We start from the raw sequence: 19539 nt of genomic DNA, 5'->3' as shown, positions 1-19539 counted from the left end.
TAAGTTTGATCTGAAGATTTGTGAGCCTCCGCCCACTTGTTGTGAGTGATCTTGCCGACTATATAAATATATAAATATACACACTCCAGTGATGGCCCTGGGAATGTAACTGCTCACCTTTCATGTCAGCACGCTTACTCGACTTCTGAGCCTGCTCATGCGCTTGGCTTTTTTCAGTATTTAGAAAGAAAATGTTTTGGTTAGGTCTTTGTCATTTCAGAAATATAAATCCAAATAACAGTGGGTTGTCAAAATGAAGCCCAATTGTTGTGAATTTGCCAGCCCTAGTTTGACAATAATCATTGGAAGCTCTCTGTAACATTTCTCCGACACCTTCTTCCGAAAATAGGAACACATGCAATAAAGGAGCTGACTCAGACAGATTGCAGAGATCAAAATGATCTTGTTAAACCTTTGAATACACAAGTGCACAATCATTTCTGACTGCTTTCATTCTGCTAATCTTATTTTGTACATGGAAACATTGCCTGTGGTGACACTTGAAGAATATGCTGTATTTCATTTAGGGGGCTGCTGTCTCATTAAAGAGAGACAACTGTTGGTGGTTTAACCTGAGGGTTCATTTCTCAATATCTCCCCTTGCCTGAGGTGTGGTGACCTTCAGGTTAAACCACCACCAGTCATCTTTCTTTATTGGGAGAGAGGCCTTATTGTCCACTAGGACTACGGCTGACTTGACTCCATTGACAAATTTGGACCAAGTTGTTATCAGCCTTATGCTGTATCATCAACTTTCTCTAAACTCACCTTCTCAATTGTTTCTTGTTTCAGAAAATGAGCGTTTGCTGGAATTGAAAACTCTCCTCTCTTCTTGTAAGAATTTTCCTGGATGTAAGATGCAAGCTATTGACTTTGAGAAGGTACGTTTGGTCTCGTCAATTACAGATTTTTACAGAGAATTTTAAGAAGGAATTTTGTCATAATTTCCTACTTTCCTACTTGGTTTTATAGAGTCATAGAGATGTACAGCAAGGAAACAGACCCTTCCATCCAACCCGTCCATGTCGGCCAGATATCCCAACCCAATCTAGTCCCACTTGCCAGCACCCGGCCCATATCCCTCCAAACCCTTCCTATTCATATACCCATCCAATTACCTTTTAAGTGTTGCATTTGTACCAGCCTCCACCACTTCCTCTGGCAGCTCATGAGGTTCCTCACACTTCCTGTCACCTATATCTTCAAATTGTGATTTCTTGGAGCATGCATGTTCCTTCTTGTCCTGATCAGAATAATGGAGCAATGTCCATCAGGTGAGCCCCACATCTGTTTTATTATCTTCAATTTAATTATTTACTCTTCACGCTTTCTGCTTTTCTTTATTCACTTGTGGAGGGAAAGGTGTCACTGGCTGGGCCAGGATGTATTGACCATCCCTTGTTGCCATTGAGAATTGGCAGTGAGCTGCCTCCTTGAACTGCTGCAGTCCTCGTGCTTTAGACAAACCCACAATGCTGGTAGGGAGGGAATTCCAGGAATTTGTCTCTGCGACGGTGAAGGAGCAGCGATATATTTCCGAGTCTGAATCGTGCAGTGTCTTGGAGGAGAACTTGCAGGTGGTGGTGTTCCCATGTGTCTGCTGCCCTTGTCCTTCCAGAAGCAGCCAAAGATTTTGAAGGTGCTGTCTGAGGATCTTTGGTGGATTTCTGCAGTGCACCTTGTAGATAGTACACACTGCTGCTACTATCGGTGATGGAGTGAGTGGATGTTTGTGGATATGGTGCCAGTCAAGCAGACTGTTTTGTCATAATAATAGAGTCGTTCAGCACAGAATGGCCTTCAGCCCAACTAGTCCATGCCAGCCAGGTTTCCTGAACTGAACTAGTCCCATTTGCATGTGTTTGGCCAATCTCCCTCTAACCCTTTCCCATCCATTTACCTGTCCAAATGTCTTTTAAATGTTGTAATTGTACTTGCCTCGACTACGTCATCTGGCAGCTCGTTCCATATACTCTGTGTTAGAAAAGTTGCCCTTCAAGTCCCGTTTAAATCTTGTGCCTCTCACCTTAAACCTATGCCCTCTCGTTTTGGACTCCCCTAGCCTAGGGAAAAAAGATCTTGGCTATTCACCTTATCTGTGCCCCTCAAGATTTTATAAACCTCTAAGTGCTGGATGGTGGCAAGATTTGTGACTGTTGTTGGCGTGGAAATGGTGTGGGAGGATCTCGTTTGCAGGATTGACGGTTTTTTTGTAACACCATTGCTTCTCCTTCATATAGAGCCTATTCTTTGGATTTCACCACACAGTGTGGTGCTTTACTCGGTAACAGGGTCCTTGGTCATTGACTTTGTCCTTCCCCATGTTGGAGAAAGTGAGAACTGCGGATGCTGGAGATCAGAGTTGAGAGTGTGATGCAGGAAAATCACAGCAGATCAGGCAGCATCCGAGGAGCAGGAGAATCGACATTTCAGGCATAAGCCCTTCATCAGGAAATCCTTCATTCCGAAGGGCTTATGTCTGAAATGTCAATTCTCCTTTTCCTCAGATGCTGCCTGACCTGCAGTGCTTTTCCAGCACCACACTCTCGACTCCTTCCCCATGTTGCCCGAGATGGGCAGCAGATGTGCAGTAGTATGGCACTCTGGATGGGTATCTGAATAGGGAAGGATTAGAGAGATATGAGCCAAGTGCTAGCAAATGGGACTAAATTAAGTTAGGATATCTGGTCGGCATGGATGAGTTGGACCGAAGGATCTGTTTCTATGCTGTACAGCTCTAAGACTGTGTGATGGGTTGAGTTTCATAAGGCAGTTATCATTAACAAGGGTTAATTGATTTGATATTTTAAGGGTTAATGATTTTAGCCCCTCTCACTGAGATGGAAAAGACTGTTGGAAGATGGTAACCAGTATTGTTCAAGTTTCTCTGTTGTGAGCCATAACTGGTAGATTTTGGAGTAACAATACACGGCCTTTCACTGAAGGGATCATTTTGAATTAGATATAGCTCTTAGGACTAAAGAGATCAGAGGAGAAAGCAGAATCAAGTTGGATAATGGTATCAGATTATGCAGCTGGCTTGAGGGCCGAATGGCCTATTCCTGCTCCTAGTTTATATGTTAAGAGGAAGATTTTAGTTGACAAGATGAAGAAAAAGTTATGATTTGCTAAAACATACACAAGCAAAAATGCCCATTGTGGATTTTCAATAATTGAATTATTTAATTTGCAGGACGACGATACAAACTTCCACATGGATTTCATTGTCGCTGCCTCAAATTTGAGGGCTGAGAATTACGACATTCCAGCTGCCGATCGCCACAAGGTAGGCAGCGCACACCTGGACAGAGTGCTTTGAAATGGCATGCACAGGCAAGCAGGAGAACATGATCTTCCCCTATAAGGGGGTGGAGTTCCAGGTGGGGTATAGGGAACATTAACCACAGCGCGTGCCGATTACTGTTTAATGTCTGCCATGTGAACTGAGCTGGAACCTCCGAGACCCAATTAACCGTCAAAGGGTTAGTAATATCCTGGAAGTCATTAATCATTGTGTGTAACCCCAACCAGGACCGTCCACACCGCACTGGTCTCTCAGCTTTCACACTACCTGTACATGCAAGCTTTCTGTCACTGTAACATCTGCAGAGTAAGATTGATACCAACCATTAACCACAGGATATTAGCACAGAGCAGTCACTGCAGCAAATGAAAATGCTAGCAATTTTTAACCCTGGGGGAACGTTATGGAATGTTGTTCCTCATTATGTAGAATTTAAAGCTCAGAAACATTTGGTCCACCTGCCCTCTGCAAGTGCTTATACTCCACACGAGGCTCCTCTCATTCTATTTCTTCTCACTACTTCAACATATTCATCTATTCCTGTCTCTCTCATGTCCTGATCTAGGTTCCCTTTAAATGCCTCCATAGTCCTACCAGACCAAAGGGCTGCGCTCTCATTAGAGAGAAGAGAGAGGTAACTGGTGGTGGTTTCTGAGGGTCTCTATGCCTCAGATGAGGGGAGAGGTTGAGAAGGAGGATATTCATGGTAACTTCAACCAATGTGGGAATTGAGCCCATGCTATTGGCATCACTGCATTGCAGTTGAAAAGTATGGCGCTGGAAAAGCACAGCAGGTCAGGCAGCATCTGAGGAGCAGGAGAGTCGACATTTTGGGCATAAGCCCTTCCATTACTGCATCGCAAACCAACTGTCCAACCCCTGCATATTTGGCCTTAAATTTTCAATGTGATAGCTAGCAAGTTCCTCAATCTGCCAATTATTCCCTTATTGAATTTATTGGTGATAATTTCATGTTCTTTTGGCACAGTCAGTAGTGTTCCTGCCTCTGAGCCAGGGGCTCCTGATTCATGTCCCAACATAAACTTTACTAGTCAAGAAAGGTGGGTTAGTAACACGCCCACAGGTGAATTTGTAAAGTCTTCTGAGACGCACCAATGGCTGAGGGTAAGAGTGGGAGCCAAGTGGAGGAAAGAAGTTTGGAGCCTTTACTGTCACTATCTAAAGTTCCAGATGCATGTAAAATATGAATGTTTGCCACAGCAACTCAACTTGCCTGAGTGAACTGTACACGTACTATCTTCTCTCTATAGTCCCTAATGTGTGTAAACCCTAGGAATGGAAACATCTTTGCTGCATCCTGCAATTCTTATAGAGTTCTGTTAGGTTGGGGTCCTCGGCCTTCACTTTATTAAAGGAATGTGCCACAGCTTGCTTAATCGTTCCTGTTTTATTTGCTGTTTCTCTCCCCTTCATTTCTCTGCCCTGTGATCTTCCTCTGATGCTTCCCCGAGCTCTCTCTGGCCTTCCGGTCCGGCACCGCTCTTTCTGTTTAAGCCCAAGACAGTGACTGTCTGCATGTTACCTGACTCCAGTAAAGGCATCACTGCCAAATTGAGCTGATCTTTTCCTGTTGTCGACAAGCGCATATCCTCCAGCAGGAGGCAGAAGCATAAGTGAATTGATAATCATGAGGCAATTGAAAAGTGATTTGGGCAGCACTTGCTCCGTCATCCAAAAACTCGAGAGTTAAACTCAGGGGGTGCAACACCTCATCTGGAATCCACCTGATACTCTCCTTAAACCAATGGCTCAGTGGTTAGCGCTGCTGCCTTATAGCGCCAGGGACCTGGGTTTGATTCCAGCTTCGGGCGACTGTGTGGAGTTTGCACATGCTCCTTGTGTTCATGCAGGATTGCTCCAGTTTCCTCCCCCAGTCTAAAGATGTGTGGGTGAGGTGGATTGACCATGCTAAAATATCCAGAGATGTGCAGGCTGGGTGGGTTAACCATGGGAAGTGCAGTGTTACAGGGATGGGGTTGGGTATGAGTGGAGGGTTGGTGTGGGCTCAGTGGGCTGAATGGCCTGCTTCCATACTGCAGGGATTCTGTGATTAATGTGGTTTATTAGCTAGGGAAGAAGGAACTTGTTTGTATAGACCATTGTTCCTCAGGGCATCTCCACGCATCTCCACATAATTTAAGACTACTTTTTGTTGTCAATATTTAAGTGTAGGAAGTTGCAGAATGTTGGAGACAGGCTTTCAAACCACTCGGCTCCCTTGTTTTAATCAGAAACATGTTGGGAACAGGTAAAGGTTTCCAACTGCATCTTTCACTTTCCTGACAGAAGTAACAGATGCACTTTTGCCCTGCCAAAGACAGCATCTGACCCCCAATGTCAAACAGGAACCATATCTTTACGACGGGTGTGAAATGTTCCAGACTGAATTTCAAATAAATGAGCACAAAGTGACCCAATCACTGAAAACCTGTTAATTCAGTGCCAGGTTTCATCAGAAGCCGACGGAGGGAACTACTCATCGGTTCCAGCCATAACCTTTAGCCACAACACCCAAACATTCAGAACAGACTGGCACTGTGCCAGTGCACTTAACATCATTAATGTTTCTAAAGCAGTGTGTTTATAATAATATGAGAAGTGATAGCAGGCAGATGGAGTCTGATTTACAATAGTCCTGTAAATGTGCACTCTGAAGCTCTTCCAAATGATGTTAGTTGAAAAATGTTTACTCTTAACTCCACACTTTGACTTGATTCCGAAATTCTCGATTAAACTGTACCCTGCCCTCGTTTCCCTCGAGTTCACCTTTCCTTGGTACCAATTCTCAACTCCTAAGCAGTTCCTTCTCTCTGACCTACAATCATACCACACACAAATAGTTTTAACGTTTGGCTTGACAAAGAATCCGGTCTGGCCGAGGCATAGAAGGGAAGTGGCATGAGAAGACGCTTGTCCATACTATAACATGAGGAAAGTGCAGACCGGAGAGACACATGCCAATCACTTCAGCTGCACCTGTAAAGATATGCCATCTAATCCTTATTTGGGCAATGTCTGTTCCTGATGAAGGGCTTATGCCTGAAACATCAACTCTCCAGCTCCTTGAATACTGCCTGACCTACTTTTCCAGCGCCACACTTTCCAACAATGTGCACTTCGGTATGAAAATGGCATTGGGAATACTGCTGACACCCCGAGCCAAACTTACGTGAGGCATTTTGATCAGCTCAGTGCCCTGTTGAGGCAGTCACTCTGAGCATCTACTCGAAGGATCCAGGTCAATGATCGCAAAGGCAACAGGATGCTATTTGAAACCTAAATGAACTGCAGATGCTAGAATTCAGAAACAAAAACTGAAATTGCTGGAAAGTGAGAGGAGTTAAGAGAAGTTTTTTCAGGGTGAGGATGAGCTCAGCCAGGGGGAGGAGGCTGCTGGTGGATGGGGTCAGGATTTTCTTCCAGGAAGAAGAGAGCCCTGACACCATCTTGGTGAGGGACAGACAGGTAAAGGGATTGTTCGTCCATGGTAAAGAGGAGGCAGCTGCAGCCTGCAAACTGGATGTTCTGAAACTGATGTAAAGTCTCAGAGAAATCCCGGTTGTAAGTGGGCAGGAACTGGACGAGGGAAGGATGGAATGTGAGTCTTGCACTGTGTACTCAACTTGCAATCACATAGGGTGGCAGACCTGAAAATGCAGTCCAGTGATACAATAGTTTACACCATGGTGATTTGCTGCAAAGCACCAACCCTAACTCAATACTGTTCAGTTTAGCTTGTCCTACATCGTAGGTGTTGTTGAGGAGGAATTTGTCTGAACATTGCATCAGATCACACTGTACATAGAACATTATAGCGCAGTGTAGATTACAGTGGTGCTGCTAAAGCACAGCTGGTTGGGCAGCATCTGAGGACCAGGAAAATCGACGCTTCGGGCAAATGCGCTTTATCAGGACTGAAGCTTCAGTCCTGATGAAGGGCTTTTCCCTGAAATGTCGATTTTCCTGCTCCTTGGATGCTGCCCAACCAGCTGTGTTTTTCCAGCACCACTGTAATCTAGAGTCTGATTTCCAGCATCTGCAGTCCTCACATTTGCCTATTACAGTGCAGTACAGGCCCTTTGGCACTCAATGTTGCGCCAACCTGTGAAATTCATCTGAAGCTCATTTAACCTACACTATTCCATTCTCATCCATATGTTTATCCAATGACCATTTAAATGCCCTTAAAGTTGGCGAGTCCACTACTGTTGCAGGCAGTGCATTCCACACACCCTACTACTCTCTGAGTAAAGAAACTACCTCTGACATCTGTCCTATAACAATTTAAAACGATGTCCCCTCATGCTAGCCATTGCCATCCAAGGTAAAAGGCTCTCGCTATCCAACCTATCTAACCCTCTGATTATCTTATATGTCTCAATTAAGTCGTCTCTCAATCTTCTTCTCTCTAATGAAAACAGCCTCAAGTCCCTCAGCCATTCTTTGTTAGACCCTCCCTCCATACCAGGCAACATCCTAGTTAATCTCCTCCGAACCCTTTCCAAAGCTTCCACATCCTTCCTATAATGCGGTGACCAGAACTGTACACATTACTCCAAGTGCGGCTGCACTAGAGCTGCAGGATGGCCTCATGACTCTGAAGCTCAATCCCTCTACCAATAAAAGCTAACACACTGTATGCCTTCTTAACAACCCTATCAACCTGGGTGGCAACTTTCAAGGATCTGTGTACCTGGACACCGAGATCTATCTACTCATCTACACTACCAAGAATCTTACCAGTAGCCCAGTACTCTACATTCCTGTTACTCCTTCCAAAGTGAATCACCTCACATTTTTCTGCATTAAACTCCACTTGCCACATCTCTGCTCAGCTCTGCAGCTTATCTATGTCTCTCAGTAACCTACAATATCCTTCGTCACTATCTACAACTCTACTGACCTTAGTGTCATTCACAAATTTACTAACCCATCCTTCTATGCTCTCATCCAGGTCATTTATATAAATGACAAACAACAGTGGGCCCAAAATAGATCCTTGCGGGCACCCCATTAGCAACTGAATTCCAGGATGAATATTTCCCATTAACCACCACCCTCTGATTTCTTTCAGCTAGTCAATATCTGATCCAAATCTCTAAATCACCCTCAATCCATTGCCTCTATATTTTGTGCAACAGCCTACTGTGGGGAACCTTATCAAATGCCTTACTGAAATCCATATACACCACATCAACCGCTTTACCCTCATCCACCCACCTAGAACACAGAACATTACAGCACAGTACAGGCCCTTCAGCCCTTGATGTTGCACCGACCTGTGGAACCAATCTGAAGCCCATCCAGCCTACACTATTCCATTCTCATCCATATGTTTATCCAATGACCATTTAAATGCCCTTAAAGTTGGTGCGTCTACTACTGTTGCAAAATCATAGAATCCCTACAGTGTGGAAACAGGCCCTTTGGCCCAACACGTCCACACTGGCCTCCGAAGAGTAACCCTCCCAGACCCATTCCGCTACCCTATTACTCTACATTTGCCCTGTTAAAGCATCCCTGAAGATTAAGGACAATTCAGCATGGACAATTCACCTAACTTACACATCTTTGGATTGTGGGGGGAATCCGGAGCACCCAGAGGAAACCCTTACAGATATGGGGAAAATGTGCAAACTCCACACAGACAGTCATCTGAGTTTGGAATAGAATCTAGGTCCCTGCTGCTGAGAGGCAACAGTGCTGACCACTGAGCCACCATGCCACCCCAATCACCTGTTTGGTCACCTTCTCAAAGAACTCCATAAGGTTTGTGAGGCATGTCCTACCCTTCAGAAAACCGTGTTGACTATCCCTAATCCTCACTCTTATAACCCTTTCCAACACTTTACCCACAACCAAAGTAAGGCTCACAGGTCTGTAATTTCCAGGGTTGTCTCTACTCCCCTTCTTGAACAAGGGTGCCGTCTTCTGTTCAGTCTTCTGGCACTATTCCTGTAGACAATGATGACATAAAGATCAAAGCCAAAAGCTCAGCAATCTCCTCCCTGACTTCCCAGAGAATCCTCAGATAAATTCCATTCGGCCCAGGGGACTTATCTATTTTTACACTTTCCAGAATTTCTAACACCTCCTCCTTATGCACCTCAATCCCATCTAGTCTAGTAACCTGTACCTCAGCATTTCCCACAACCTCATAGTCTTTTTCTAGTGTGACTACTGACGAAAAGTATTCATTTAGTGCTTCCCCATCTCATCTGACTCCACGCACAACTTCCCACTGCTATGCTTGATTATCCCTAATCTTACTCGAGTCATTCTTTTATTCCTTTATACCTATAGAAAGCTTTAGGGTTTTCCTTGATCCTATCTGCCAATGAATTCTCATGGCCCCTCCTGGCTCTTCTTAGCTCTTTCTTTAGGTCTTTCCTGACTAACCTATAACTCTCAAGTGCCGTAAGTGAGCCATCACATCTCCTTCTAACATAAGCCTTGTTCTTCCTCTTGACAAGAGATTCAACTTTACAAATTCTAAACCATGTGACACCCCAGTCAGACTCTCTGGCTGTACTCCTGGTGGAAACCTCTTGAGGAAGTTTCATTTATAGCTTCACTGTGTGGTTTCCTTTGGAGCCAGGTTTGTAATCATGCCCCTTGGAGCCGAATCGGTATTGGAAAGCAGAGCTTCCTTATTCATCAAACAGGACTAAAACCTTATCCTCTGACACATTTCACAAGGTATAGAAAATCCCTTGCTATGTCTCTGCTCATACATTTTTGTGTCTTATTTACAGTAAAGCTAATACAGTTGAGTGCATGGCCTGAGCTAAACATCCTGAAAACATTGAATTGAATTGAATTGAATTTATTGTCACGTGTACCGAGGCACAGTGAAAAGCTTTGTCTTGCGAGCAATCCAGGCAGATCAGAGTTAAATAGCATAGATAAGTAAGTAGTCGATAAATAGCGGCATAAGCAAAAACACCGGTACAGGCAAATGTTAATAGTTTCTGAGTCCATTCAGTGTTCTAACAACAGTAGAGTAGAAACTGTTTTGAAACCAGCTGGTGTGTGTGTTCAGGCTTCTGTACCTTCTCCCCGATGGTAGAAGTTGTAGAAAAATATTGCCAGGCTGGGATGGATCTTTGAGAATGTTGGCGGCCTATCCTTGACAGCGGGCCTAGTAGATGAATTCTCTAGATGGGAAGTTGGCCTTTGTGACTGTCCGGGCCGAGTTCACCACTCTCTGTAACCATCTCTGATCTTGAATGGTACAGTTGCCGTACCAGGTAGTGATGCATCCAGTCAGAATGCTCTTGATGACACATTTATAAAAGTAGGCAAGGGTGTTCGCCGTCATGCCAAATTTCTTCAGCTGCCTGAGGAAGAAGAGACGTTGGGCCTTTGTAACCAGTGCATCCACATGAAGAGTCCAAGAAAGCTTGTTGTGGATTATCACTACCAGGAGCTTGACACTCTCCACTCGTTCCATCTCTGTGCTGTTAGTATGTAGGGGGGCATGAGTAATATCCCGCCATAAGTCAATAATGAGTTACTTGGTTTTGCCGGCATTGAGAGCTAGGTTGTTCTCAGTGTAGCATTTTTCCATTTGAGACATTTTGAGAGATGAAAAAATATTGTGTACTTTGGCCACACATTTCACAAACTCAAGGCATCCCAACACGCTTTGCAATGACTGAGGTACTTCTGAGATACAAGCATTATTGTACTTTTTATGATTTCATGGGATATGGGCATTGCTGGCATGGCCAGTATTTGTTGCCCATCCTGAATTGGCCTTGAGAAGGTGTTAGCAAGCTGCTTTCTTGAACTTCTGTAGTCCACGTTGTGTAATTGTTGTATTTGGACCTTGAAGAATGTGAAAGGGTCATTCCTGGAACTGAGTGTAAAAGTACCATGCACTGTGATGGTTTTTCAAGGACCTCATAAGAAAGGAAATTAGACATACTTCAGGCTAGGTTTTTGTCGTAATACAGACCCTATTCCTACCACCTAAAAATAGTTCCAGATATGCAATAGCCTACATCAAGATTACTCAATGAGACTATTCTCATTAGATCTGAAGCAGACTAGTTTTGGACACACAAGCCCATGTAATCCCCAAAAGGGCCCACACACTTTGTAGATACACTGAATGGTAGATGCATTCTGCCACTGGAGAAAGGCTTCCAGGATTTGAGCCCATGACAGTGAAGGAATGGTAATATAGCTCCCAGTCAGGAGGGTATCCAAAGTGACCTCAGAGTTACAGAGAATCATAGAGGTTCATACAGCACGGAAACAGTCCAATTCATTCGGGCCAACCAGATATCCTAAGTTAATCTAGTCCCAGTTGGCCCATATGTCTCTAAACCCTTCCCATTCATGTACCCATCCAGGCGCCTTTGAAATTATAAGAGCCTGCATCTCTGACAGCCCATTCCATACAAGCACCACCTCTGCCAACACTCTAGGAGAGTTGCCACATAAATGAGATGGACAATATAAAGTAGCAACAATTTTTACTTCTTTTACTGGGCAGTGAGAATGGTCCCAATTATAATTAATTTCTTGGACATCAAAATAAAATCTACTGGATTTTTGGTGAATTTGGATAATTTACTTTATTTTTAAAAGAGCTATTCACAGGATGTGGGCATCACTGACCAGGGAAGCATTTATTGCCCATCCCTAACTGCCCAGAGGGCACAATTTGACCACAATTGTTTTATATGCTTCCAAGAAATGATAGTGCCCTATCTGAGCTAATTCAGAGTTAGTAGGTATTTTAAGATATTGGTTGAGAAATTAAGAGAAGAAAAAGGATATTGTTTTTAAAAAAATCTCACTCATGTTGACTGATTCTGAAAGACATTTGGGTCCATGACTTAGAATCTATGAGATTCCTCACTATCCTTTTATCTTATACTGACATTCATTTGCTGTGATCCAATGGCTGCTAACTGCTTCCCCAAAGTATTTACAACTCACGCAGGCCATTTATTACCAACTGGACAATGACCAGAAGACAAAGACACAAAAGTAGACCATTCAGTGAGATCATGGCTGATCTGATCATCCTCAACTTCACTGTGCTGCCTTTTCTGCTGCTGCCTTATGCGCCGCATGAGCCATCTCCTTGTCTAACTCTTCATCTAACTCCATAAACAGATCCTTCTACTCTTTTCTCCCTCCTTGAGTTCCCCTTGAATGCATTTAGGGCGGCACGGTGGCTCAGTGGTTAGCACTGTTGCCTCAGGCGACTGTCTGTGCGGAGTTTGCACATTCTCCCTGTTTCCTCCAGGTGCTCCGGTTCCCTCCCACAGTCCAAAGTTGTGCAGGTCAGGTGGATTGGCCATGCTAAATTGCCCGTAGTGTTAGGTGCATCATTCAGAGGGAAATGGGTCTGGGTGGGTTACTCTTCGGAGGGTTGGTGTGGACTGGTTGGGCTGAAGGGCCTGTTTCCACACTGTAGGGAATCTAATCTAATCTCTTCCCTGAGCTAAAGAGTTCTCCATTCTAACCACTCAGTTGATAATGAGGTTTCCCCTGAATTTCCATTTTGGATTCATTCGTGACTTAAATTTATGGCAACAATTTCTGGTCTCCCTTACAAGTGGAAACATCCAGGAAGATATGTTTTAGGACCAGATTGGACCATGTGACATTTGAGCTTGTTCCACCAACCAATATGATTAGGACTAATCTTTTTATAGTTAATGGCCAGTCACATTGCTGCAGGTCTAGAGTCACCCAAAGGCCAGACCAGGTAAGGATGACTGTTATCTTCACAAAATGGCATCAGTGAACAAGATAGGACTTTCCTGGCAATCAACAATGATTAAGTATTCATCATTAGACTCTTATTGAATTTATTTTTCACCATCTGCCATGGTAGGTTTCAGACGCAGGTCCCCACAACGTTACTTAGGTCTCTCTGAATTAATAGACTAGTGTTAATACCACTAGGCCATTGCCTCCCTCAAAGTTTAAAAAACTCCATTGAACAGAGAATTCAGTAGCCAGCCAGCAACACCGACGTTCGAGAGGGAATATAAAACGACAAATGGAAACAACAAACTAAATATAGAATCCTCTTGGGTACCCAGTCTAGAGAGGGCAAAGGAAGTATTACCATACTCTGTAGCTGAGCTAGGATTTAGTAACTTTGGAAAAGAGAGAGGATTGTGAAACTTGCAGTTGTATTGTAGGTTTGAACCCAATTGCACTCATGCAGTGTGTCAGAAATTGTTTTCACTAATCTAATAAGACCAGCTTGTTTTTATTATTGTCCAGTCCAATTAACACATTTCCTCTGGTACTTTGTTTACTGAACCAGTTTTCCAGTATTCCACACTTTTCCCACAATTGTTTCATTCACTTACAACTACTGACACTGCCATGTGTGAGCTAATTCAGAGTTAGTGGATATTTTAAGATATTGATTGAGAAATTGGACGAGGAGAAAGTTTTTTTTTAAAAAGTCACTCATGTTGACTGATTCTGAATGACATTTGGGTCCATGACTTAGAAACTATGAGACTCCTCACAATCCTTTTACCATATACTGACGGTCATCAGGCTTTTGAAACTTTCATTTGCTGTGATCCAATGGCTTCTAACTGCTTACCCAAAGTATTTACAACTCACACAGGCCAGTTAGTACAACTGGACAATGACTAGAAGACCATAAGACAAAGATGCAAAAGCAGGCCATTCAGCCCACCAAGTCTACTCTGAGATTCAATGAGATCATGGCTGATCTGATCATCCTCAACTTCACTGTGCTGCCTTTTCTGCTGCTGCCTTATTCTCCACATGAACCATCTCCTTGTCTAACTCTTTACCTAACTCCATAAACAGATCTTTCTATTCCTTTCTCCCTCCTGGATTTATCCAACTTTGAATTCCCCTTGATTCCCCTTGACTGCATTCCCTGAGCTAAAATGTTCCCCATTCTAACCACTCAGTTGTAATGAGGTTTCCCTGAATTTCCCTGTTTGATTCATTCGTGACTTAATTTATGGCCACAACTTATAGTCTCCTTTACAAGTGGAAACTTCAATATTTTTGAATATGATTAACAAGTCACCTCTTAGTCTTCACTTTTTTCAGAGGAAAGCCCCTCATTATTTCCTGATCGGTATAACCACTCAATTTGGGTATTTTTATTTTCCATTTCCTTCTCTAATTCCTTTTAATAACATGGAAGCTGTTCATTTTTTTTGGTCTCTGTATTTAAGGAAGAATATATTTCCATTGATTGGAAGTAATATAGCTAAAGGTTAGCCCCTAGTATGAGATTCCTCTAAATTCTTCCTATTTATGTACCTGTCAAACTCTCTTTTAAATGTTGTAATGAGACACACTGCTGCTACTTCATCTGGCAGCTCATTTCATACACCACCCTCGGTGTGAAAATATTGCCCCTCAATACCCTTTTAAATCTTTCCCCTTTCACCTTAAACCTATGCCCTCTAGTTTTGGACTCCACTACCGTTGGAAAAAGACCTTGACTATTCAGCCTATCCAAGTCCCTCATGGTTTTTAAAACCTCTATTAAGTCACCCCTCAGTCACCAATGCGTTACAGAAAGCAGCTGCAGCCTATTCAGCCTCTCCATATAACTCAAACCCTCCAATCCCAGCAACATCTTGTCATTATTTTTCTGCATCCTTTCTTGTTCAATAACATTGTTACCGTAACAAGACAACCAGAATCGTACGCACTATTCCAAAAGTGGCCTCACCAGTGGCTAGTTTAGTTTGTGATGCATGGTCGGCATAAACCGAAGGGACTGTTTCCATGTTGTATGACTCTATGAGTAGTTTGTCCTGTGCTACAGCCAAAGCTATCTTAAATGATCAATTCTAAGTTTCCCAATGATAGGTGACAAGCTAACTGACCCTGTTTACTGTCTCCCTCCATTCTTAAATGGAGGACTTATATTTGCTCCTTTCCTGAGCAAATTTTGAGAAAAAAAACACTAACACAACTATCACCTCATCGATCACCTACTTTCAGAGCTTAGGATAAAGTCCATGTGGATCCATGGAATTATCAGTCTGCAGCTCTAGCAGTGTGCTCAGTACTGCTTCCCTTGTGATTAAAATTTCATATTTTCCTTTCATCTCCTGAGTCCCAGCTGTTACTGGGATGATGTTCATCATCTCTATGGTGAAGACAGAAGCAAATTATTTGTTCATTTCATTCATCGTATTTTCATTATTTGCTCTACGTTCCCCATTCTCAGTCTGTGGAGAACTTTGTTTTACTCACTGTTTTTCTTTTTAGATATTGGTAGAGACTCTTGCTATCTATTGTTAGATTTGTAGCTAGCTTTCTCTTGTAGTCAGACCTCCTGATTAGCCTTTCAGTAATTCTCTGCAGTTTGTTCTATTCCGACCAACCATCAAATGTGCTGTTCATTGGACAGGTGGGAAAATGGAGTTGAAGTCCAAGATCAGCTATGATCATCTTAAATATTGGGGCAACTTAATGGGCCTTATGGCCTACTCTTCCTCCTATTTGTTATGGTCATGTTCTGTTTTCAGTCAAGGTGATGGTCTGCCCATTGTGTCTTAATCTTATTTTTTCGATCACTGAGAAGCTCAGTACATAGGCAAGTGATTATCCCAGATCTACGCTGATCCACTATGTTGTGATTGTACACATCCTCTTAGTTCTTTAAATCTGCCAATGCTTCCTTCTTGCACATTCCTGATTCCATTTACTCCCTTCCAGCTGCTAAAGCTGTGGAATTTCTTTCCTCCTTTTGGAATTAACCTTGTTGCAGCCAACCGAGGGTGAGGTGGTTTGGGTGACGGCAGAAAGAGAGCCAGTTCATCCTTCGCCGTCTGGGAGCTTATCACTTTGGGGTATCCCCTCTGGAACAATAGTGACCTGGGGAAACACTCTTCAGGTCAGGTGGTAACAAAGTTATCTGACTGAAATATTTTTAAGCTGGTTATGTTACTGATGAAAATAACTTCCTAAAATCACTTGAACTAGTTGGAGTATGTTTCCAGTGAGCTGTGAGAACCTTTTGTGAGGAATTTGAGAGCACCGTGGAAGATAGGATTTATGATTTCCCAGTCACGGCTGCACAATCCTCCAAACCCTTGACTCTGAACAATGCTCAGAATCACAGAATCGTCATGGGGCAGAATTGTGACAGCCTTTTGTCCGTGTACCAGTTATATTACCTCTTGCCTTTTCCCCATGTCCCTGCACACATTTCTATCCAAATAATCATCCACCACCCTTTTCAATGACTGTGTTGGGTTCCTTCTTTTCCTCAAGGGTACAAATTGATGCCAAACTTCTAATCTTTTCTTCTTGAAAGCTCCCAAGAGGTGGGTGATGTTGGCTGTGAAGTTGTTGGTCATGGTTGTGGCACTAGACCTTTTCTTTGGTTGGGAGAATGTTGAGGGAGCTTTCCTCTGTATTCCACTCATGCTGTACCTGAGGTGAGGATGTTTAAACCACAGCCCGCTGAATCCCAGAGCCAAACATCCCCACCTTTAATGAGCAAACAATTGCCTTTTTAAGAGATGATAGTACAGTTGAATAGATGGATAGCTTCCAGGAAACTTCAAAGGTGGCTCCTTTCTTGTAAAGGTCACCTGAGGTTCATTTTCATTCTGACTAAGATTCAGAATTAGGAGCAACCTGCCAGTCCATGGGAAGATCTGACATTTCAGATTTCATTTTAGTCAGTGGACAAACTGGTTCCAGCCAATTTAATAAATCAACAGGATAATTGTGTGCACATGCGAGTTTGGGAAATAACTTGTGTCGAGGGAGGGGCACCTCCCAGAGATTTCTTATACTGTTTGAAATTTGCTTCCAGCGGAGTCGCTAGGAAAGGGAATCTGAGGAAAATCTATTGACTAAGAGCACATGGAAATCTGGATACTGTGGAAATAGGCTTGTTGGAGTGTTTGTCTAAGGAAGCTTTTTCAACACTTTGTATGAGAGTAGCTTAGTCCTTATGCTTATATTTCCAAACTAGACCACCAGCATCCTGCCACCCCCACCCTGTTTGAAGGTGGAATCGCTGCAGTAGATTTTTTGTTTCAAACTAACAGTTATGAATTTCCAAAGTGCATAACCTCACGTATTCCCACATAATATTTCATCTGCTGCATTTTTGCCCATTTGCTGAACCTGTGGGCTGTGAGTTATCTTCACCACTTATCGACCCACCTACTTTTGTTTCACCTGCAAACCTGGCTATAATAAAAAAGGAGGAGGAGGTGGTGATGCAGTGATGATATCACTGGCCTTGCTAATCCACAGACCCTGGGCTAATGTCTGGGGAAGGGGTTCAAATGACACTTGGTGAAATTTGGATTTTATCTTTCAAAACAAAATGCTATCCAAAGAGCCGCTGTTGATTGTCATTTTAGAAAAAAGTACTGTCTGGTTCACAAATGGGAAGAAAATTTGTCAACCTTACCTCAACTGGTCCCCAAGACCTTATGGTGTAGGCAATAAATACTGGCCTAATCAGTGATGACCACATCTCATGAATGCTTTTTTAGAAAAGGTTTTCTCCTTGAAGTCATATGTTGTATCTAATTGTGGCCTCCCAACAGTTACAGGTTGCCATCCTGAAAACTCCCTCCTTATCCCAACTTTCTGTCTTTCATTAGCTAGTCATTCCCCTATCCATGCTAACATACTACCTCCAACACCATGGGCTCTGATCTTGTAAAGTAGTCCAACATTAATATGAAGGTAGGCTAGCCAGTAATATTAGAAATGAAAGTAAAAGATTCTTTCAATACATAAGAAACAAACGACAGGCAAAAGTAGACATTGGGCCACTTCAAACTGATGCTGGAAGCCTAGTGATGGGAGATAAGGAAATAGCTGGCGAACTTAACAAGTACTTTGCGTCAGTCTTCACAGTGGAAGACATTAGTAATATCCCAACAATTAAAGGGAGTCAGGGGGCTGAGTTGAGTTTGGTTGCCATTACAAAACAGAAAGTGCTAGAAAAGCTAAAAGGTCTTAAAATTGATAAATCTCCTAGCCCCGATGGGCTACATCCTACAGTTCTGAGGGACGTGGCTGAGGAAATAGCGGAGGCGTTGGTTGAGATCTTTCAAAAGTCACTGGAGTCAGGGAAAGTCCCAGATGATTGGAAGATCGCTGTTGTAACCCCCTTGTTCAAGAAAGGGTCAAGACAAAAGATGGAAAATTATAGGCCAATTAGCCTAACCTCAGTTGTTGGTAAAATTCTAGAATCCATCATTAAGGATGAGGTTTCTAAATTCTTGGAAGAGCAGGGTCGGATTAGAACAAGTCAACATGGATTTAGTAAGGTGAGGCCGTGCCTGACAAACCTATTAGAATTCTTTGAAGAGGTGACAAGTAGGTTAGACCAGGGAAACCCAGTGGATGTGGTCTATCTAGACTTCCAAAAGGCCTTTGATAAGATGCCACACGGGAGGCTGCTGAGTAAGGTGAGGGCCCAAGGTGTTCGAGGTGAGCTACTGGTATGGATTGAGGTTTGGCTGTCTGACAGAAGGCAGAGAGTTGGGATAAAAGGTTCTTTTTCGGAATGGCAACTGATGACACGCGGTGTCCCGCAGGGTTCAGTGTTGGGGCCGCAGCTGTTCACGTTATATATTAATGATCTGGATGAAGGGACTGGGTGCATTTGAGTGAAGTTTGCCGATGATACGAAGTTAGGTGGGCAGGCAGGTAGTACTGAGGAAGTGGGGAGGCTGCAGAAGGATCTAGACAGTTGGGAGAGTGGTCCAGGAAATGGCTGATGGAATTCAATGTGAGCAAATGCGAGGTCTTGCACTTTGGAAAAAAAGAATACAAGCATGGACAACTTTCAAAACGGTGAGAAAATTCGTAAAGCCAAAGTACAAAGGGATCTGGGAGTGCTAGTCGAGGATTCTCAAAAGGTAAACATGCAGGTTGAGTCCGTGATTAAGAAAGCGAATGCAATGTTGTCATTTATCTCAAGAGGGTTGGAATATAAAAGGACCGTTGTGCTACTGAGACTTTATAAAGCTCTGGTTAGGCCCCATTTGGAGTACTGTGTCCAGTTTTGGTCCCCACACCTCAGGAAGGACATACTGGCACTGGAGTGTGTCCAGCGGAGATTCACACGGATGATCCCTGGAATGGTAGGTCTAACATAGGAGGAATGGCTGAGGATCCTGGGATTGTATTTATTGGAGTTTAGAAGATTAAGGGGAGATCTAATAGAAACTTACAAGATAAGGGTG

General features: G+C 43.2%; 1 protein-coding gene across 1 annotated transcript in view; it reads left to right on the top strand.

Annotated features, from left to right (window-relative positions):
• Positions 1–19539, top strand: part of uba1 (ubiquitin-like modifier activating enzyme 1) — a 298897-nt gene that overhangs the window by 167058 nt on the left and 112300 nt on the right. The window contains exons 20-21 of the mRNA XM_072581907.1: positions 793–881; positions 3194–3286. Of these exons, the coding sequence (XP_072438008.1) occupies positions 793–881; positions 3194–3286 (182 nt within the window). The remainder of the gene's footprint in view (positions 1–792; positions 882–3193; positions 3287–19539) is intronic.

This window comes from Chiloscyllium punctatum, chromosome 12 (assembly GCF_047496795.1).
Source record: "Chiloscyllium punctatum isolate Juve2018m chromosome 12, sChiPun1.3, whole genome shotgun sequence".
NCBI classification, from domain to species: domain Eukaryota; kingdom Metazoa; phylum Chordata; class Chondrichthyes; order Orectolobiformes; family Hemiscylliidae; genus Chiloscyllium; species Chiloscyllium punctatum.
The sequence above is the reverse complement of the archived record's forward strand: the minus strand, read 5'-3'. Positions and strand labels throughout refer to the sequence as shown.